The 21,698-nt window shown below is 52.7% G+C and overlaps 1 protein-coding gene across 2 annotated transcripts in view; it reads right to left on the bottom strand.

Annotated features, from left to right (window-relative positions):
• Positions 1–825: 825 nt before the first annotated feature.
• IQGAP3 (IQ motif containing GTPase activating protein 3) overlaps positions 826–21,698 on the bottom strand; it is a 29,243-nt gene continuing 8,370 nt past the window's right edge. Inside the window, exons 13-38 of one of the 2 annotated variants that reach the window (XM_034427022.3) lie at positions 21,181–21,341; positions 20,474–20,598; positions 19,749–19,912; positions 18,400–18,490; positions 18,056–18,223; positions 17,798–17,943; positions 17,287–17,457; positions 16,643–16,726; positions 16,477–16,548; positions 15,474–15,543; positions 14,971–15,179; positions 14,018–14,170; positions 13,509–13,672; positions 12,512–12,736; positions 11,914–12,054; positions 10,898–10,982; positions 9,824–10,056; positions 8,164–8,296; positions 7,502–7,604; positions 6,013–6,163; positions 4,554–4,641; positions 3,882–4,064; positions 3,246–3,412; positions 2,581–2,673; positions 2,186–2,294; positions 826–1,870 (exon numbers count right to left, since the gene is read on the bottom strand). In XM_034427022.3, coding sequence (XP_034282913.2) covers positions 1,757–1,870; positions 2,186–2,294; positions 2,581–2,673; positions 3,246–3,412; positions 3,882–4,064; positions 4,554–4,641; positions 6,013–6,163; positions 7,502–7,604; positions 8,164–8,296; positions 9,824–10,056; positions 10,898–10,982; positions 11,914–12,054; positions 12,512–12,736; positions 13,509–13,672; positions 14,018–14,170; positions 14,971–15,179; positions 15,474–15,543; positions 16,477–16,548; positions 16,643–16,726; positions 17,287–17,457; positions 17,798–17,943; positions 18,056–18,223; positions 18,400–18,490; positions 19,749–19,912; positions 20,474–20,598; positions 21,181–21,341 — 3,603 coding nt within the window. In that variant the 3' untranslated portion in view covers positions 826–1,756. The remainder of the gene's footprint in view (positions 1,871–2,185; positions 2,295–2,580; positions 2,674–3,245; positions 3,413–3,881; positions 4,065–4,553; positions 4,642–6,012; positions 6,164–7,501; positions 7,605–8,163; positions 8,297–9,823; positions 10,057–10,897; positions 10,983–11,913; positions 12,055–12,511; positions 12,737–13,508; positions 13,673–14,017; positions 14,171–14,970; positions 15,180–15,473; positions 15,544–16,476; positions 16,549–16,642; positions 16,727–17,286; positions 17,458–17,797; positions 17,944–18,055; positions 18,224–18,399; positions 18,491–19,748; positions 19,913–20,473; positions 20,599–21,180; positions 21,342–21,698) is intronic. The other variant, XM_087880838.1, reaches the window with a different exon arrangement.

Genomic DNA, 21,698 nt, shown 5'->3' with positions numbered 1-21,698 from the left:
AGCGAAGCCCCTCTCACCCTCAGCGTGGCCAGGGGAAGTCCCAGACTGGCAGTCCTAAGCAGGAACAGCCTGTGCCAACCTCTGATCCCTGGGAAAGGCCCGAAGGCACCATGGCTCACCGCCACCAGATGTGGACTTCTGCTCCAAAGGCTTTGAAATGGGATCAGGTGACTGGTGGGGGCCTCCCTGTGGCTAATGGGCACTCGGACACGTACTTCTTCCAAGCAGCTCAGATGGCACTTCTTGGGCACCCCAGGGAGCTTTCCTGGACCCCAGCGGTGTCTCCCATTCCTTCTTTCCTCCTCACTTATGGCCACTACCTCTGCCTGCTCCCTTTTCTGGCTTCCCTTGAAAACAGTGCCACCCAATGGGCACATCGCCTCCGGCAGTGTTTCCCCAGGCTGAGGCCCCTTTTTACATTCAAAGCTTGGGAGTATTAGAAGATACAACTTGGTTTGTTTAATGCTGTGGCCTTTTGATATTTTGATAGGAAATTAAGAGAGAAACAGGAAGGGAATAGGCACAATTTCCCCTCCCTACCTGCCTCCTCTGTTTTTACCAAAAGCCTTTTTTTAAAATTACCGGTGTCTAGGAATATCATTCAGAGAATCTTTTCATATTTGTCATTTCTTTAAGTCCCCATGTTTTCCTTATCCGCTAGATTCGGTTTCTTAGATTTTTCTGTTTTCAATTATTAGGTTTAAGTTCTACATTTTAACTGTGAATTGTACAAATTATGAGAAACCTGGTGTACAAAACATAAAACAGAACTCCTTCACAGTTACACTCATAGCAATTTCTAGCAGATAACATTCAGTAAACTTATTTTAAAAATTGAATAATAGAGTTTATTGTAGGTCTTAATAAAATGTCTGATTATATTAACAATCTGTGTAAACTGTTTATCTTATTCTTTTGATTGTATACTTAAATTATCAGGGAAGATCCAATGAATTCAGTTTTCAATAGCCTTCCAAATGCTGGTATAAAAATAATTGAACTTTTTGACAACTTTGCAGCTTCTGTTTCAAACTAGCACCGGGCAGAAGTGTAATCCACAAATCTGAATTTCTAAAACTCTCCATTTGAGAAAACTTGATTTTGTGTAGATTCTCACTAGGAGTGACAAGTGTTAAAAAGCACCCTTTTCTCTCAGCCACGCACACCACCGCCTCTCTCCTCTCAAAATAACGGGCAGCTGCCGGGCCTGATTTTTGCCAGCTGCCCCATTGGTAGAAGAAACTGCCCCTGCAGATCAGCGCCAGGAACCTGTGGGGTCCAAAAGGCGAAGGGACAAAGGGGGAGATCATTGGCCTCCTCAGAGTCTAGCAACTGAGAGAGGCAGACGTTGGAATCTAGAGACTGGTTCTCCAGACTTGCAATGTTCAGTTTTTCCTGAACCCTGAGGTTTTAGGCTACCTGGGCTGAATGACAGGTGTGAGTGTGAGTGTGTTTGTGTTTGAAGAGGGCTGGACTGCAGGTGAAATGCTTTGCACTTAGAAAAGCAGCCTATCCTTGATATACTGGTCTAGTGTTCTTACATGCAAGAGGGTTATATGCCAAGGAAGCCTTCTGCCATGCAAGGATCTGCCCAGGTGGGGGGTCCAGTCAGGTGCCCTGAGGGTCCCTTTGAGGGGTCTTCTGGGTTTCTTTGAAGCAGGACTGGAGTAAAGCAAGCACTGCTATGTTTCTTCGGCATCTTTCCAACAAGGAAAGTTGTGGATTCCAATGATCCACAGCTGTTGCCCAAAGCACATTATTTCTTAAAAAATTTCTTGTTCAGAAGGAAGATTAGAAGGTTGACGTTGATTTTGGCTCTGTCAAACATTTTCATGACCGCCACACCTTCATACTGGAGCTGGAGGAGGTCCTGAAAAGAGAGAGAGAGGTTCTGGCGTGGCACAGGGTCTCCTGCTTGAGCAGGGGGTCAGACTACAAGACCTCCGAGATCCCTTCCAACTCTTCTGCAGCAGAATGTCTCCACGTGAGCTATTGCTAACAGGGCCCAGAATGTTTTAGATGTGATTTATGCAAGTGATATAAATCACTTGATGATATAAAGTGATGCAGTAGTCATGCAATGCGCCTGTGCCTCACTCGGTCTACCTTTACCACCATCGGAAAGCTGGTAAATAATTAAATAATCAAACTGTATGGAGGGAACCCCAGTCAGCTGCCCCCTTACCTGGTAACTAAGCTGAAAGTTTTCCATGTTGATCCCCATAAACTTCGCCTTGACCTGGAACTTGCCAGCTTCTTGGGATGGGATAATATCAAAAATGACATTTCTAAGTCTGGGGAAAAAAAAACCAGGGAGGGAGGAAGGAATTAAAGCCCTGAAGCTGAGAAAATGTCATCAGGGATGAAAGACGCAGCAAGAAGGAGATCTGCTTTCCTCGCAGAACAAGAAAGAAAAGTTTGGCCAGGACAAGCTGAGATTTCAGACATTTTGCTCCCTCCGAGGAATCTCTCCCGCCCACAGGCAGGCTCAGAGGACGCCTGGAGGGGGCGGGGGGAATCCGCATGGAAGAACGAGGGGCGGCAGGAGCTGGGAGGAGGAAGGGGGACATCTGGACTTACTGGTTTGGTGGGAGGGCCTCAATCTCCAGCAGGACCCCCTTCTCAAATAGGCGGGCCGCTGTGTAATGAAGCACAGCCTGTTTCTTGCTGGGCCTGAAGGGAAGGAAAAGGGGGCAGCCTGGATATGGAAGCTTGGGGGGAGGCAGGAGGGATGGACGGACGCCAAGCCTCACCTGCCCCCACCTTGGCTTTCCTTCCGCCTGGGCCCCAGTGTGGTCAGCACGGAAGGAGCAGAAGAGGTTTCCGAGCCCCATGGGGCTCCAGCCAGACTCTGCCAGCCTTCCCATGGTGGACTTGGGCACAGCTATCGGACAAGGAATGCCAGGGGAGGGGGCTCTGCTGGGGGAAGGGAAATGGGGCCAGTATTGCAAGGCCTTTCCAATGGGGGGGGGGAGCATCTGCAATGTTCTTTTACTGGCTGCCCTGAAAAGTTGCAAAAGGTGAGGTGGGAGGTGGGGGGGTGGCGGCACAGCCAGAACCTTGCTTTGTCAAAAGAGAAGCTGCTCCATAAGAGATTAGGAGCCCCTTCCCACTTTCTTTTCAGGCAAGATTGTGGCGTCTCCAGGCCAGCCCCCACCCCCACCCCGCAAGGCAGAGGGCCCCTTATCTGGACCCAGCCACAGCTGCCAAGCGCCCTTGATCCCGGAGCCGGCCGGGCCCCATACCTGTCTGCAGCAGCCAGGTTGTCTAGGCAGGTGTGGAGATACTTCTGGTAGTAGTCCACTTGCTCCTGGTAGAAGCGGCGCTTGGAGGCCAGGCCTCGCAGGGTCTGCTGCAGCTTTGCCAGCTGCCCTCTGCGGCACTGCCGGTGATGCCTCTGAGAGCAGATGTCCTGTGGGAAGCGGAGACCAGCCCAATGCACCAGGCAGTGCTCTGAATTAGCCCCCGCCCCTCATCTGGACCCCAGTTCTCAATCTTGGCAACTTTAACATGAGTGGACTGCAACTCCCAGAATCCCCAGCTGAAGACAGAAGGCCCTCCCACTTCCCAAGAGAAGGATAAGGCCTTGGCGACTTTGTGGACTTCAACTCCCAGCTATGTTGGCTGAGGAATTCTGGGAGTTGAAGTTCAAGGTTTTAAAGTTGCGCCATGGTGGAGGAGTCCCCTGAGCTAAAGGCGCCTCCCTCTGGCCCTTCCCCACAGCTGGCCAAAAACGGCTTCCCTGCGATTTTACTCCTTCCATTTTACAGCGACCGTTAACCAGGATGCACAACAGCCCCGCCAGGTAGGCCAGAGAGTGAAAGAGGCCAGGCGCTGCCAACCCTCCTCCTGCAGGGCACCTTTTCCACTGCCTGGGTCACCTGGGCAATCTCGCCGAGCAGGGCCCGGGACTGGCCGGCCCAGCCCACCAAAGCCAGGTGCTCCAGGTTCTGGAGGACTTCCTTCTTCTTCTCTGCCAGGGAAAGATGGCCAGGCAGGGCTCGCTCTCGGCCCTGCGGGTGGCCAGTCGCCCTTCTCTGCAAGAGCTGTCGGTGGAACCGCTCCTGCGGAAAAGGAGGTTGCAGCTTTGACTAGTCGCTAAGTGACTGGTTATAAGTGGAGGACCACCAATTCAGCAACAACCCAAACATTAATACCCAACCAGGAGATCACATTTGTGTCTCTCTGCAGACAAGCAGCTCTCGTCATTCCAGCCCCAAAGCTGATTTACTGGCCTCCTGAAGGCCAACTGTGATCGGTTCCAGCTGTCCTGAGGGAGAGGGAGAAGACCATTCCCACCACAGGAAATGTGAAGGAAGGCAGACTTTTTACTTTCTTCTGGTTCCAGAAATCCTACAAATGGTTCTGTGTTTCTCCCATGGCTTAGAGCTTCTGCAGGAGCCCTCCAAGCCACGCGGGGCGCTCCCACTTCATCTGGAGGAATCCGGAGTGAAGCCCCTGGGCAGACCCATCCAGACTCTGCCCGGAGGCTCCCAGGAAGGGCATCACACCCCTTCTGGGCAATCGGTTCCCCTGCCCATCGCTCCACCCACCTCTGCTTCCGATGCCTTTGAGTGCAGGATCTCAGCCAGGGAGTCTCCGGGCTGGGACTGGATCACGTCCACCAGCATCTGTTTGGTGCTTCATCACAAAAAGAGAAAGACAAGAGGGCACCGGTCACTATGGGCAGAGCGCAGGAGGTCTTCACAGGCCAGTTCAAAGGGTCACTTTGGCAGTGAGGACTGAAAGAGGTCAAACCGCCTGAGCTCCTCTTGCTGTGATTCTTGAAAATTTACTTGGAATTAATCCTGTTTTGCTACCAAGTAAATGGGGAGAAGAGCGATTGTTTTCCCAGTGGCCCTTATTAACCAAATGTGACCCTCAGGGAACAAAAAGGGGCATGTCCGAATTCCGCTCCTAGCTACCATTTGGTTAAGAATGGCTCTCTTGGCAAGTCATCATTGTAATTCTCCTAATGAGTCTTCATCCCAATGCAAAGCACAGCCACAGGCATCGGGGCCCAATGCGGGTGAGCGTTGAAGGAATCTCAGCTTGCTTGCCTCGGCCTTCTCCGCCTTCTCCACCAGAAAGCTGAGCTGGGTCAGTCCTGCTTACTCCTTGGATGGGAGACACCCTCCCCCCCCCCGAGATTAGGAAGGCAGAGGCGCAAATCACCTCAGCACTGCTGACCACGTGAACTGAATAGACTCTGCAAGCTTGGGGGCGATTCTCCTGGCAGCCCACTTTTGCCGCAGGGAGACAGACGGGCGAACATCTGGTTCAGCAAGATGCAAGGCAGTCCTCGCTTGCCGGCCACTTGTTCAATGACTGTTCAGAGTTATGAGGGTGCTGAACTACAAGCAGTTCTGTTTCTCCCATCACCCCTGCAGTTGTATGTTTGCGATTCGGGCATTTGGCAAGTGCAATAGGACAGCTGCAGCCCCCCAGGGACATATGATCGCCACCTGCAACCTTCCGGCATACCACACGCCAAGTAGTCCATGAGAAAAGCAGCAGAGAAGGTTGCAGGCTGCTCTGGTATTTCTCCCCCACCCCCAGTGGTGTGACATGCTCACACCAGCTGCCCCTGCAACCTCCCCACGTGGCAGCAGCTGCTTCCTGCCCTTCAACCTGCTTGCACGCAACCTCGGACCTGCCACTTCCCCCTGGCTTCCCCAATGATCTCTACTTGTGGGAAGCCGGCGGGAAGTTGCACAGAGGTCCTTGCTTAACAACCACGATTATCTTAATGATGGCCATGGGACTGCCGTTGCTAAGAATGCAGTCACCTGACATCATGCTTTACGGTCACATCACTTAGTGACAGTAATTCCAGTCCCAACTGAGGCCTACCTAAAATTCTGTACTTTCCCCTTCCCACTGGCTCCCTATATCGCTGAGTGTCTGAGAGACTCTTTGTGCTCCTGATCGACACCCACTTGCTATTCACGAGGTTTGGGGGGGGGAGCCAGGCCCGACCACCTTCCCTGGCCAAGGGATGCAGCCACCCACCTCAGCCACAGGCGTTCGGCACCTGCTTCCCCCTCGGCTTTGGCTTCCACCCCGCCGTATTTGCTGCTGAGCGTGAGCGAGAGCTCCGTTCTGGAGAGCTGAGACAAAGCGTCCTCCCGGGTCCCGTTTGCCCCCCGTCCCAGGCTATGGCCTGCAAAAAGACAGCAATCCAACAGGTTCAGAGGAGCGAAGGAAGAAAGCAAGCCAGAAGCCCAACACTCTTTTGGGGCAGCCTAAAGTATGGGATCCCAGCCATGGAAACTGAAGGACAGGGAGTGAGGAGAGGCCGATAGAAGAGAATGTCTGTAGCTCAGGACGGAATTGTGAAGTCCTTGGGGCTCTCTGAACTTGGTTATTTTCTTGAAGACGTTTCAGTACCTAACTAGATAACATCATCAGTGCTAGAAGGGGGTAGGGTTTGTGGAGAGGAGGAAGAAGAGGAGGAAAGTGGCTGTGGAGTCCCTGGTGCTCTCTGAGATTAGTTTTCCTGAGGACGTTTCATGACATCATCAGTGCCAGAAGGGGTAGGGTTTGCTCTCTTTTTATAGACAGTGGTTTGTCCTGTCAGGTTTTCTTCTTGGTGGTTCCTTGATTAGGTTGTTGAAGTACTTGAGAACTACAAGTCAGACAAACAATCCGAAAGGAAACAACAGCAGAGCCAACAGGCATTAGCACAGGGCTGGCTGAGCCAATGCGAGTTTCAAGCAGTTTGCTTGGGCACCAAATGAGGAAAATCAGCGAATGGGGCAAGCGTGGTGTGAAGCAATGCTCTGTGGCTTCAAATGGGGGCCAGTCAGAGCTCATGCTGGCCGGGGTCTCCAGGGCGTCTGCCAGACTGAACGTCCCAAGCGGACTCTTACCCAGATTGGCTCAACCTCAGAGTAACCGCAGGTCCCTGAACCGTCCCAGCCCTGCTTTTGCGCCAGCTGGCTCTGGCGGTCTCATGGCCCACGCCCCTCAGAAGCAGCCCCCCAAAACTGGGAGTTGGGCTGAAGACAGCGGTCCCACCACTCTCTTGAAAAGCCTGGTTCAGAATGATAAACGTTAAGGGCCCCGTTTCTTGGCTTTGCTATTAGTTGATTAAACCTCACAGCTGCCATTTGCATTGATTTATTTTTTGTGGATGTATTTACTGCTTTACTGTTTTTTAATTGTTTTATAATTTTAGAATTGTAAGCCACCCAGAGTCCCTTGGCTGAATTGGGTGGCTACAGAAAACGAACGAACGAAATGCAGAAACAGACACTGTGGAAGGAGAGCCATGTTCGTCTCTGGCAGGCCAACATTAGGAAGAGTCTGCCAGCACCTTTTCCAACTGGCAACCTTTATTAGGACTGTTAAGTTCTTCTGAGCTGCAGCCTTTTATAAAAGATGCAAATGGGAAGATGCTACCAGAGCCCTCCTCTTTTGGGCAGGAATCGTGCCCCATCCTATGCCAGTAGAGTACCGGGAGGAGACACGGTCCATTCAAAGAGTGCCCTCAGCTTACCTATCAACGACGCAACGGTTGGCACCTCTCCAAGGTCTTGCAAAAGTTTGTGCAGAACATCCTGGGAATCAGGAGCCAGGCAGTGCTGGTGCTCCAGCAGCAACTGTGTCGTTGGCAAAGAGGAACAAGCAGAGAGAAGGACATTCCCCATGCCTTATTTACCCCACTTTCCAAATGGTGTAAAACAAAGATCATTTGGATAATCAAAATACAGTCTTAAAATTATGAAGTAATGAAGGGATAAGCAGAAATAAGACAACAAAGATGAAGAATCTGAGGAGCAAGAAAGCCATGGACAGTTAGTCTAAACCAGGGGTGTCCAACCTCGACCACTTTAAGACTTCAACTCCCAGAATTCCCCAACCAGCCAGTTGGTCCACAAGTCTTAAAGTGGCCAAGGTTGGACCCCCTGCCATAAACCAAATGGCTTTGTGGAAAAAAGATACAACCAAGGGGGAACTAGGATGGGAACATGGGTTCAGGTCTATAAAAACTATGGGCTTATTTTAAAAAAGCCAGAGATTATTGGATTTTCACATGTCAAGCCAGAAAGCCAAAAAATCACAAACAAGCAAGACAAAGACTGGTTTGGCCTATGCATAAAAGCAATTATTTCTCTCCCCTTAAATCGTATTTTTCCCCCTGACATTTGAGGTTTGCACCTTGTGGGTGTTGACCAGCTCCCCAACCGTTATGTAGACCACTGGTTTGGTGATGGCCACCAGCTCAGAATATTTGTCCAACTTAAATCTCTCTTCCGGTTCAGGGACCAAACAGGCTGCGTCGATGAATGCTCTGGAAGAGACGGAAGGAAAGAAGAATATAGAATCACGGGAGTGGAAGGAACCTGGGAGGTCTTCTAGTCCAACCCCCTTGGCTCAAGCAGGAGACCGTACACCCGTGATGGTGAACCTATGGCACACGGAGCCATGTCTGTGGCCACGTGAGTGTTGCCCTAGCTCAGTTCCAGTTCCACATGTGCACGCCGGCCAGATCATTTTTGGGCCTTCTGGGCCCACCAGAAGTTGGGAAACGGGCTGTTTCCGGCCTCCGGAGGGCCTCGGGGGCATAGGTGAGGCTGTTTTTGCCCTCCCCAGGCTCCAGAGGCTTTCTTGGTGAAAAACAGGCATACCGGGCCCACCGGTAACCTTTTTGCCGTTGCGTGCCAAAAGCTGGGTGAGTGCGGGCGTGGCGGTGTGTGTGTGTCGCATGCACAGGGGGGCAGGGCACGGCAGGGGGCCTTGAATTATGGGTGTGGGCACATGAGTGGGCAACCTCCCCCATGCTCCCCCCGCTTTTGGCACGCGACGGCAAAAAGGTTACCCATCACTGCCCTATACCATTCCAGTCCAGTCATTTCTTAAAAGCCTCCAGTAATGGAGCACCCACAATTTCCGGAGGCAAGACGTTCCACTGGTTAATTCCAGGAGGCTTCTCCCCTTGATTAGTTTCCATCCGTTGCTTCTTCTTCCTTCTGGTGCTTTGGAGAATAGGTTGACCGCCCTCAAATGTTGGAAGACTGCTATCATGTCACCACTCTTCCTTTTTTATTTATTTATTTGTTTGTTCAACTTGTATGCCACCTTTCTCCGAAGACTCAAGGCGGCTTACAATGCATTTAAAAACCATATATAAAAACATTAAAAAAAAACACTATATATAAAAACATTAAAAATTAAAACATTAAAAACAATTAAAACCCATTCACATCATTCATGGCCGGATCTCGCCAGATCGCAATAGTGAGATCAACGGCCCCAGGCCTGCCGGAAAAGCCAGGTCTTCACCGCTTTCCGGAAGGCCAATAGGGTGGGGGCAGTCCGGACCTCAGGAGGTAGATTAGAGGTAGATTTTTCACTACATTAGACATGGTGGGCCCCTTCCCTCCCTCCCAAACAGCCAAGGCCAAGATCTTTGATGGGAGAGGAATGCTCTCTATCATACCTTCAAATATTTCATTTATTTATTTGAATTTGTTGACTGCCTGCTCCAAGGGACTCTTCAGGATGAGCTGCCATTTTGAGCAGACAGAAGGACTTCACCCTTCCAGCCGCACCTTTTCTTTTGGCCAAAAGCTCAGGCGAGCCACAGGCTAAGCAGCGGAAGTAGATTATATGCTGCCAGCATAACGTGGGCACTGGGGGTGACTCCCAGTTAACAGGTCAGGAATGCCAACCCAGACACCTAAGAGCTGTGAATGGGGCAGCGTTTCCATCGCACTCAGAGGGGTGAGGAACCTCATCTTGCTCCTTCTTCAGGATTAGGGAGGGAAAGACCTGAAGATAACGGCAGACAAGATGGACGTTTCGTCTCCTGACCAACCTGAATTTCTGGTGCGTTTCTTCCAGGTACTGATTTACCACGTTCAAGTGGCTGTTTTCTCCCTCGAAAAGCTGGTTGGCAGCTGCGTGCTGCAGGATCTTGGCCACTGAGGCCAAATTGCGCCTCTGGTCGGGGTGCAGGGGTGCCCCAGCAGAGAAGTCCACAACATCAAAGCCATCTGGTGCCACCACCGCCGGGTTCATGAAGCGATAGTAGAGCAGGTTGCCCACCACCTAAGACGGGAGGGAGCAGGTCTAACTCCAAGAAGCAAGGCTGGTACGTGGGCAGCCCATCCTTTCTGGCCTTGGGGCAGAGGAGTCTTCTGCTGACCCACCCGTTCCTCCAGTTGATCCACCCATTCCCAGGACTTAGGAACCTGGAGTCAAAATACTGGCCCTCTTGGAAGCTGCTGTGATGGGGCTGGCCAGGGACAGAGGGACCACAGCCGTTTCCCTTAAGTGAGCCTCTAAAGGCAACCAACCCCCTGTAACTCCAGAGAGAGGCTTCTCTTGGCAGCCAGAGCGCAAAATTGGATGCCTGAAGGTTGAATCATAGCTACTGGACTAACATCCTCTGGACTGTCCCTGGGGATTCCCATGTGAGGACTCACCAGGTTAAAGTTAGTTTTGAAGGCCAATCAAATTGAGAGAGTGGCGTGACCTGCTGTGACCTTCGTGCTATCTTTACATGGAGCTTTCATTTTGTCAAAAATAATCTTTTTGGAGACCAAGGACAGACAGAAACAGCCATGAATCCCTGCCCTGTAGCCCCCAACCATTGGGCCACCAGGGACCGGTTCCGTGGGGAGAGGTTTTTCCACGGACCGGAAGGGTGTGTGGTTTCGCATGCATCCCACAGGGACCGGTTTCTGGCCCGGTGCCGGCCCCCAGACAGGGGTGTGGAGAGCCCTGCTGTAGCCCATCCCAATGTGATGTCAACGTTCTAATGTTGACTGAGAAACTCGGCCGCCAAAATAACCTTAAATGGAGGGAAAAGAGCAGACCCTAAGAGCAAGGGCCAGATGCCAGTTCTGCTTTTGTGCCCTGGCCCACCCCTTCGCCCCCCGCCCCAGACCTTGTAGATCTCTTCCTTGGAGGCATCTGGAAACTTCTCAGTCAAGGTTGCCTTCAAGACTTTGGCCATGTAGCGCATCCCATACCTGAAAGGAAAGCGATTTAATTTCTGGGTAGGCAACAAGTAGCACACACACACCCCTCAAGACACAGGTCCCGTGTACACCAAGAAAAAATGGTGGAGGAAATGGGCACCCTGCATGGTCAAAATGGGGACCATCAGTGACGACCCCCCCCCTCCAGTCTGGAGTAATTCGATGGAAGGTTTTGGTGAACATTAATCTGATGGGTAGAAAATTGTCCTCTCTCCAGGAGGGTGCTGATTATATTTCTCTCTCTCTCTAATGGTATCTATGAAGTCATCAATCACTGATATACAAATTTAGTTTCAATAAAGCACCAGCATAAATATCTGTACAATATAAAAGATAACATTAAATTAAACCATAATAAAGGTTTTATAAGGATGCTGATGAGGAAGGGGGCTATGGGGCAGGCAGGGGTCTCATCTAGCCATGATTTTGCCTTTTCTCTCTTTCCTTGACTCGTCACCCTACAGGGTTGTTGCAAAGGTAAGTTGCAAATTGAAGTGTCTTCCCTCTCTGGAGGAAGCATACATAAATATACCGTAGAACTGTTATCACTACATGGGGATGGGACCCTCCTGGATATTGATTTTATGTTTTAGCGCAATGCCCTGCAGAGTTGTTGCTTAAACCCAGGGCCCCTAACATTGCAGGGGCTGCATGAAACAGGGGCAACTTTTGCCGTGTTGCCTAAAATCAGTCTTTGCATCTGCTTGGCTGGCAGATGCAGGGGCATCACAAGAGCTAAGACCGTGCTGCAAATTCTAGCAGGATTTCATTGTAAAGGCCTGAAATTGCATGACATTGTGGCCATTTCCTAAGACCAGCAATTTTATTTCTTGCTGGAGGGGGGCAGGTTGGAAGCCAGGTGCCAACCCCAGTGTGAGAAGGAGGGCAGCAGATTGAAAGAGTCATAGCACTAAACCCGTACGGGATCTTGTCCACTGACGAGAGGATGGCCGAGAGAAACTTGTCTGCCAGCACAAGGAGATGGCCGAGGGAGACGTCCAGTCGCCTCTGGACCTCTGGGTGACAGAGGGCTTGTTGTGGGGTGACGTTGTACGGCAGATTGCTGGGGAGAGAGAAAACAGTAACAGCAATTGAAGACAACAGAGTTTCATCACGTTTGCCATTTCTACCTCCCACAATTGGGGGTCAGTGTTATTTTGCCTCGTGCAGAAGACAAGTTGTGAGCGCCTGCCATGGGCACGTTTATTTAATTATTTCCTTCCTTCCCTCCCTCCCACTCTTTCTCTCCATTCCATTTCAAAAACCGGCCTTGGGGTCTTCTCCAAGACTCATGCAGGAAGACAGAAGCACCCCCAGCCCTGCTCACTTCTTTGCTTTTTATTACAAAAAAAATCGATCTCATAATGTGTGTGTGTGTGTTGTTTCCTGTTGCTCCAGCCCCCTGCAGTCTCCATGGGTTCCGTAGGCTCCCAGAGTGTCAAGCTGTGAGATCCTCCCCCATCCCAGTCTGAAGAGAGCCAAGCAGAGTGGAGAAATAAATGCCTGTTCTGGCCACCCACCTCTTCTGTCCGCTCTGGGACTCCGTCTCGTTGATCCACCCCCTGTAGATCTCCACGGGACTGGTGCGAATGCTCAGGCTGCTGTTCTGCAGAACCTCTTGCACCGGCTCTGCCAGGATCTGGCGCAGGGCGTTCTGCCCGCGGGCGTTGCGGTAGAAGCTCACCACCATGCGGATCACAGTGGGGTTCCCCGTGAGGACCTCCCGCAGCCGAGTCACTCTGGACCTGGGAGGAAAGAGGCAGCATCTCGGATCTGGCAGGAGGGCGGTCCTTCTGTGGCCAGCAACATCTCGGCACGTGCAAGGAGACAGAATGGATTCAGCTTCCCCTTTGACTTCGCTGGTTGGAATCCAGCTGGAAAGGTCGTCAACAGGGATCATGTGACCCACCCCAGGATGCTGCAACCATTGCCAATTTGTGCTGGTTGCCCCTGAATTCTAATCACGTGACGGTGGGGATGCCGTGGGGTTGGTTATAAGTGCGAGGACCGGTTGTCACATTTTTCAGTGCCATTGTTACTTTGAATGGTTGCTAAACAAATAATTGTAGGTTGAGGACTACCCGTATGCCAGCCTGGTATATTCAGCACTGGGCCTTGAAATCAGTAAACCTCAGCAGCCATAAACAAAATCATATTTAAATAAAGAACAGACTAAGCTAGAAGCCTCTACAATAGCAGACAAGTTGCATAAATCCATAGCGGATAAGTGCCAGGAAAGGGATAAGGAGCACAGAGCCCCCAGCCTCTCCTCGGCCAAGCTGTGTGATGAGAGGACCCGTCATCAACCACGGCTGCTTCTCCTAATAAGGTCTGCAGGAAAAGGCAAAGCAAGCCCGACAAATGGCTGCCTGGTCTGCTCACCTTTGTCTTGGGCACAAAGACTCAATGAAAAGTCTTCCACCGAATGCCATTCAGTGCCCTAAACTGTCAAGAGCCATCCAGGGAGCCTGGCTGTTCTCGCGGGGGAGCAGCAGGGAGGGAGGGCCCAGGACTTACGTGATCTCCTCCTGCAGGGCGCACCGGAAGAGCTGGAGCAGGAGGTAAGCCTCTCTGGGGCTGGAGGCGTAATTGTAGAGGCCGAAGACCACCGACTCCAGGAACTTGGTGGACTTGTTGGGTGGCATTTGCATGAGCAGCCTGGCCAGACACACCGGCTGAGTCTGGAAGGAGGGAGGGAGGGAGGGAGGGAAGCAGCAGGAAAGGGCCATCTGTGCGCCAATGGCTTTCCTGGACTGGGCGCCACATCCGCCCGCCCTGGCTAAGGGCAGCTACCAACCGCTGAACCACCTGGAAGATCAGGCGGAGCAGAGAACCAGGTGACAAGCGAGGGGTCCCAACTGTAGCGATGGTCACGCGCCCATCATACAGCAGATGTTGCCTGATGTTACTCAGTAGTGGCCCCAACCGAGAAGCTCCTTGTCGGATGCAAGTGAAGTGAGCCGTAGCTCGCAAAAGCTTTGCCTTTCCACAAGTGTGTTAGTCCAAGACCAAAAGGTGCCACCTACCTGCAGGTGGTAGAAGAGGTGCTGATAGGCCTCCAGCGCCTTCCGCTTCTCCTTGCTGAGCGCCTTCAATCCATTCTCCTTGCTCCCGTCCATCCTGCTGGAGAGCTCCTCCTTGTTCTTCTTGGTTAACTTCTTGCAATGCGACACCACCTCCTGCCACAGGGAGAAGCCGGACAATGGCACCACCCCCACCTTCAGTCCTCTTCCCCACTCAGGAGGGAGCCTGTCTGAGGCCACCTGTCAGATCCGTAAGGCAGGAAACAGGCTGTCCCAGAATGGGGGCTCGGTGAGGGTGCGGCAGGGAGGACACATGAGGTTCACACACACACACACACACACACACACACACACACGGCAAGAGAAGGCAAGCTGAGAAGCAGCTTTGGAAGAGGCAGGCAGAGGTGATGTTGGCAAGAACATCTGTCACTACCCAAGAAACGTGACCACCTGGCCAGGGAGCTCACTTGCTCTGCTGCTCAGTAAGGGCCACTTCTGCCTTTGTCTGGAAAGGTCAAGGTCAGGATTATTCAACCTTGGCCACTTTAAGACATGTGGACTTCAACTCCCAGAACTCTGCATGGCGGGCCATGGAATTCTGGGAGTTGAAGTCCACACATCTGAAAGGGGCCACACGGTTAGGAAAATCTGTTTAAGAGGAGGGTTAAGTGCTGCTCTCCTCTTCCTTCGGAGGCTAAAGTCTGCATCATCAGGTTAATTCCTGCGAAATATTTACTTATTGCTACTGCAATAAGTAAATTGTTTGACAAAGCAGCAACTTTCCTCCAAAACTGGGGAAAGACCAGTTTCCACACAAAGACAGCCAGGCACCTGAATTCCTTCCCCTGCCTTTACGGGTCTGCTGGAACTCCTGAGCAGCTTCCATCGGCTCTGAGGATGCCCAGAGGTCCCCCCTCCCCAGCTGCAAGCAGATCTCTCTTCCGTCCCCTCCTGACCTGCAGGGTGATCCTATTCTTGACCAGCAATCCAATGTTGATGTCCATGAGGTTGAGGTCACTCTCCAGCTGCTGGTTGGAGCGGATCCCCCTGACCAGCTTCTCCTGGAGCCCCAGAAGCTCCGTCTCCTCCTGGTAGTCGCGTTGGCTCTGCTCCAGCAGGTGGGCGAAACGCCGGATGACGCTGAGTGGGGGGTCCCTGCTGTGCACTGGCAGCAGAGAGAGTGCAGAACCAGCCATCACCCTGACTGCCCATCAGGAGCCCCCCAGAACCTTTCCCTCTTCAGGGCAGGGGAGGGCTCTGCACTGACCCACAATTAACTGCCCTTCAGAAGACCCTCCAGGGCTATCCAGGCCCAGCTGGACCCACAGATCAGGCATTTCCTTGGTGCTCACATACCCATCTTGAAGCGGGCAGAAGTGGGAGCAGCAATTCCCAAGTTTCAGAAAGAGGTGCACAGCCCCCACCCCCCCACCCCCCCAGCAAAGAGCTGGTCACTCACCCAGCATCCTGTAATCCTCTCTTGCCTTGTTGGCTCGAACGAAGGCCTGGATCTTAAGCACAGCTGCAACCTGTCAAAAGAGGCAGAAGAAGAGGCCGCCTGCTGTGAGCCTGGCCGGGGCACCTTTCCCAGCTCACAACAGCACAAAAGGGGGGGAATCAGGCCAATTCACCCACAACTTAAGTTTGGTGTGAACCTGGTTGGGTTAATTTAGTGGCTTTTCAAGGATTTTTCATGATGAGACAGCTGTCCAGATGGGCGGAATTCACCAGCCTGGCTTTACAAGAATTATCAGCCCAGGAACAGGGAATAAAAATAGTCACAGCAATTTTCTGCCATTCTCAAGACCTCCGAGAAGCGGCAGTCATCCACAGAGGGAAGAATCATGGGGAACAGAGAGCAATAAAAAAAACTGATCACTTGGATCATGTTGATTACAAAAAGCAGGCTATAAAAATCTGCTTGCTAAAACGTTGACTGCTGCAATCAATTTCTTTTCCCCTGACATGAGTGGCATCAGTGGTGAAATGTAAAATTTGTTACTACCGGTTCTGTGGGCGTGGCTCGGGGGGGTGGGGGGGTAATGTGACTGGGTGGACGTGGCCACCTTTTTTTTTTTTTTTTACTTTTAAAAGCATTTTTTCTACAACCTCTTGGGCAGAAGAACTTGTAGAAAAAATGCTTTTAAAAGCCTCTGACAATCCATCGCTACTGGATTGGGCGATCCGGTCCGAACAGGGAACATTTCACCCGAGTCACATCTCTGCACACCTGGAGCGCAGAGGTTGGGGAAGATGAGTGATAACAAAGGGCACTTTATTTAGAGACACCGTAATTGGGGAAGCAGCACTCAGAACAGAGCCTCCACATTCAAGAGCAACCCGAGGACGGAAAGGCCTGCCAAAGGGCTGGCTGGAGGCCTCTGGCTGGTCTCTTCTGGGGCCCCCAATGGAAGAGCCCCCCAACCAAGCAACTTCATAACAGTCGGGACAGAAACACTCACGTTCTTCCTGAAGTAGCGCAGGCGTTCCAGGTACCGTTTTCGGGCAAGCCACATCCGAACCCAGGACTGAATCTGGCACAGCAGAGATAGCAGAGGGAAAGCAAAATGACTGGCCCCTCATGGGGAAGTCCACAGCCCCCCACCCCAAGCCCACCCCACAGCTCACTTTGATCGCAGCGGCTGTGTTTCTCCGCAAGTAGCGCATCCTCTCCAGGTAGCTTCTGCGTTGCAGGTGCCCACGCCAGGCGGCCTGGGGGCAGAGGGCAGAGGTGACACTCCGATCTCTGGGCCCCTCCCCTTGACCCACCCCTTTCTTCTTCCGTGGCCTTTCCCAGCCTCCTTTGCAGACTGGGGGGGGGGGGGTTCCTTCCCTTTAAGCAACAGCAGATGCTCCCACCTTTTCTCAGTACCCCCCCACCCCCTTCCAGGCCTGCAGCCAGGCAGAGGAGGCAGCTGATGCCCAGCCTGTCTGGGGCTTCTGACGGAGCTATTTCCAGAATCGGGAGCTCCTCCGGGGCAACAGCCCCGAACCCTTTGGGCACCAGGGACTGGTTCTGTGCAGAGAGGTTTTCCCGTGGACCGGAAGGTTTCGTGTGCTGCCTGCATCCCACAAATGGGGCTTCCTTTCTTTGTGCAGCCTGGTTTCTGGTATGCTGCAGCCTGGTGCCGATTCATGGCCCAGGAGCTGGGGGCCCCGCTTTAGGGGTGAGAGCACTTCCCGTATTGCCAGATGTGTCCAAGGAAGGAAACCTGCTTAAATGCACCAGTTTGGGGAAGGCAGCCTCTCTGCAAGGATGCGCCTGCACCGACCTGGATTTTGGCAGCTGCCGGCACCTGCTGGGACAGGAACTGTTGCCGAGCTGCCCAGTGGCGGCGGAACAGGAAGCCCCTCATCCGGGCCTGCAGCCGGACAACAAGCCAGGCATGGGATTGCCAGAGGCACCGCCGGTCGTGGGTGGAAGACACACAGGTGATGGCCCCCTGCGGGAGACAGACAAGAGGCCCATCAGCCCCAGGCAAGGAGCAAACCTTTGCTTCAGGAGGACTCCCTGCATGAAGAAGGAAATGTCCAGAGAGGAGGCAGGAAAAGGGGGCAGCCTGTGCCAAGACTGGGACCCTCCATCACATGGTGCAAATGAGGTGGCACCAGGACGGACCTGGTGAGTCCAAAGCCCCCCGTGGTGCCCAGAGGACGCTTTCCTGCCCACCGTGGCTGGTCTCCCCTTCAACTCCCCCCCAGCTCTCTGGGCTGCATTGCATGAACCTGGTGGGATCCTCTGGCTGCATGTTTGGCACAGGAATCCGCTCTTGCCACACCCACCTGGATCTCCTCTCGGCTGAGATGGGCCATGTTGAGGGTGAGGGGCCGGGGCTGCTCCCAGGAGCCCTCAAAGGACCGCAGGTGGAAGTAGTACTTGGAGCCATCTCTCAGTCTGTGCTGTACCCAGAGCGCCTCTGGGTGGCCCCCTGCACCCCCCCCCAAAAGCAAAACATGAATGACAAAGTTTGGGATGAACAACTTAGAAAGTGGGGCTCCCCCACCGGGTCTGGGCTGCAGCACGGGCCCTCCCTCTTTTACCTGCCGGCCTCCGTGCTGCCAGGATGGCACTGAACTGCGCCTGATAAGCCACGGCACACTCTGCCACCACACCACAGAGAGCCACGTCTGGACTGCGCAGGACGCGCACTGTCTGCGCTGCGTTCCCCTCCTTGATGGCTTGGTTGATGGCAGCAAGGCCCAGGGCCACTGTGGGGAGACAGGGGGCTGCAGCTGGGCGGGAAGCCACAGGTCCCAGGGCAGTGGGGATGGGGTGTCGGAACATCTCCCGAGCCCACCTTCCTCCCAGTGGCTGCTCAAGTCCAGCCAGCCCTTCAGCCCCTTTTCTTCCAGAAGGGACCCCCGAGAGCTGCCCCCAGCCTTACTTTGCTGTGCAGCTTTGCTATCTAGGTTGGCCCTGCGGACCCCCTCCTGGATTTCTTCCCACCACAAGAGTGCTCCGGGGTCTCCTGCCACCTGCGCAGGGAAGACAAAAGGGCCCCATCCTGACCGAGTTGCCCAGAAACTGGCGATGCAGCCATTCTTCCCCGGACGGACAAATTGTGGCCCCGGAGAAGCCACGATTGCCAGCTTCACAAAAGCCAAATCTGCAGTACGTTGATCAAGTGAATCGAAGGTCTGTGCGTGGTTCTTACATTTCCCACAACAACCCTGTGAGGTAGGCCACATGGAGGCGGCCAGCGTGGGCAGTCCCCTGTAGACCCCACACCAAGAGTGGGCTGGCAGCGCACAGCAGCCTCTGACCCCTCCAGGCGGTTGGGAACTTACTCTCCTTCTCCGTTCCCTAGCTCAGCTGGTCCCCAACTCTTTTGGCACCAAGGAGGGACCGGATTCATGGAAGGCAATTTCTCCAGACTGGGAGGAGGGCCGGGGGGTTTTGTGGGTGACCTGCACGTGCACAGACGAAGCTTCCCTCACTGGTTCCTAACAGGCTGTGGACGGCCCCGGAGGTTGGGGGACCCCTGTGCTAGCTAAAGGCAAAAAAGCCTTTCCTGGCTCACAGATTTTATGAAGAATCAGACGCCACAAGCTCCAATTGGGCAAGCCAGAGAAGGGGCTACCAGTCCCCTTCTGATGTTTGGATACCATAGACGGACACAGCTGCCCTCCTGCACTGCCTAACTCAGCGTTTCTCAACCTGGAGAACCTTAAGATGGGGGAGGGGACTTCCACTTCCAGAATCCCCCCCCTCCCCCCATCTTCAAGTTCCCAAGGTTGAGAAACCCTGGTCTAACTAGTGGCACAACAGAAGACAAGCTGGCCTAGAATGGTGGGCCAGGGCCGGGGTTTCAAACCTCCCCTCTTTGGAGACTGTGGTGCCCTCGCTGATCCTCCCAAATTTAGTACTCCCAACTTTGATCACCAGTGCAGTCCTCTGCTTCAACCACCCAAAGCCACAGCGACATCCACGCATGTGGACTGCGGTTTCCCCAAGCTCCCAATTCTGGGAATTGTAGCACAGACAACTGAAAGGCCTCCAGGCTGGAGCAGGCAGTGATGCTTTGCAGATAAAGTGTGATTGATCTGGTTCCTATCAGTTCATAAAGCCACTTCCTGCTTCCGGGTAGCCCTCGGTGCAGCTTCTGGAGAGGCTCGGCCAGAGATCCCACACCCAGTTTTGGGAGCCCCTGGAACTTTTGGTCCAGGTGCCTGACGGTGTTTCTGCATTAGCTCAGGAGCCCCCCAGCCCAGACATCCCCCCGTCTTTTCCTACCTGGGCTTTCTGCCTCAACATCTGGGCTAGAACGAAATGGTAGCGGTTGGCTCTGAGGAGCATCACGTCGGAGAGGCCGGCTGAGGGCAGGAGCAGAGCCCTGAGGGTCTTCTCTGGACATTCGCCTTGCAGAGCCTCGTTGATCAGCCGGACAGCAAGGATTTCTGCAACAGGCAAGGGAGGCATTGGCTGAACCCAGGGCCGGAAAGAAACGCACCTTAGTGTCATCTTGAAGAATCTCCTGGTTATTCGCCTGTTTGCGACTTGTACATTTTAATGTTCAGGTTTTAAACTCTGGAAAAGGAATCTTTAGCAATTTGTAGTTCTGGAATGGGTCCTGTATTTATCTTTATTTCTTAGGTTTTTAAGCTGCCTTTGTTATTGGGTGGCAAACAAGCATCTCCAAGGGAGATGGGCGATTAAGAGATATGAAAAATAAATAAATCCTCTTTCCTTCTCCTACTTCCCCCACAACAACAATCCTTGGAAGTGGGCTGGGCCGAGAGTCACCCTGCTGGCTTCAGTGAAGCCTCTGATTTCAGGAGCAGCTTTCCTCTCTGCTCCAGAGGCCAAGACAGGCCTGTGGCTTCTTTGGGGCCACTCAAGCGGCCCAGAAGGCCTCTTCAGCTGGGAGGCCAGGACTGGCTCTTGGGCTGCCAGTTGCAGCCCCACACACATTGTCCACCACAATTGACACCGAGTCTCCTTTGCATGGAGAGCCTTACTGTCCTGCTCTTCTTGGACGAAGGCATTCACGTCGTTCACCGAGGCCTGGATGTCGTTCCAACTCAGGAAGTTGCGCTGGGTTTCTCGAAAGAGGCGCTTCTGTTTTGACAGGCCCTCAAAGTAACTGCAGAATTGAAACAAAAGAGAATACCAGGCCAGAGTTGCAAGTAGCATTAGTTAGAATGCAGAAATTAAACATGGTCTACGGGTAGTCCTTGACTTACAGCTGTTTCGTTTAACAACCAAAGTTACAACTTTCTTGGAAAAAGTGACTTGCAACCTGCACGTAACGCCTATCACAGCACCGCCGTGTCAATCTCATCACAATCTCAAGTCACCAGATTCAGCGATTCAGGAGACTGGCAACCGTCTCATGTTCAGCATTGAACATGCTGAACATTGCAGCAATGGTGATTTGCAACCTTTTTTTTTTTTTTTTGCCAATTTTCAGCAAAAAAATGTCCATTGAGGAAGCTCAATTTAGTTAACCATGTGATTTGCTTAACAACCACGGTGATTCACTTAACAATAAAATTACCATAAAATTTGTCATTAAATTGTGCCCAACATGACAACAATTTACAACAGATATTCTGGTCCCGATTGTGGAGGTAATCTGTGGACTACCTGTCCTCTAAAGGTGACCAATTTCTGGTCTGTCGGCCAGGTGCTGTGGAGGAGGAAAGTCCCATGCCGGGCCTCTTACCGCTGCGCATGGCTCTCTTCGATGCTGGCAAGGCCCAGGGCGGAGCTGAGGAGGCTCCTCCAGAAGCTGCGGCTGTCTCCATCCTCGAGGGCCTGGTTGACCAGTGCCACTGCGGAAAGCATCTCCACGGCCACAAAGAGCTCTTCCTGGGCCAACGTCCTCTGCAACAAAGGAGGCCGGGTGCTAGCTTTTTCCCATGCCAGATGCGCCCCAAAGAAGCCCCAAGCAGACGTTTCTGAACCAGCCGATGGCTTCCCCATCGCAATGTGCCCCGATGCCTACAAGTAGGAGACACCTGCAGCCCAGGACACGCATCTGATTCTGGAAATGGGCTCTGGAACTGTTCTCTGTCTACATATTTTGTAAAGAGTGGAAAGGACAAGAAGCACCCACCCTTTCATCTTTAAAAAAGAAAAAGATTTGAAAAGTTTAGGGCCAAAAGGCATGAAGATGAGATGGGAAGGGAAAAGGAGGGAACGAGGGACTGCTCTGCACACAAGAAAAGCAGCAGCTGTTTG

The sequence above is a fragment of the Pantherophis guttatus genome, chromosome 18, assembly GCF_059756535.1.
Source record: "Pantherophis guttatus breed Tessera chromosome 18, ASM5975653v1, whole genome shotgun sequence".
NCBI classification, from domain to species: Eukaryota; Metazoa; Chordata; class Lepidosauria; order Squamata; family Colubridae; genus Pantherophis; species Pantherophis guttatus.
This window is presented reverse-complemented; position numbering and strand designations above follow the sequence as displayed.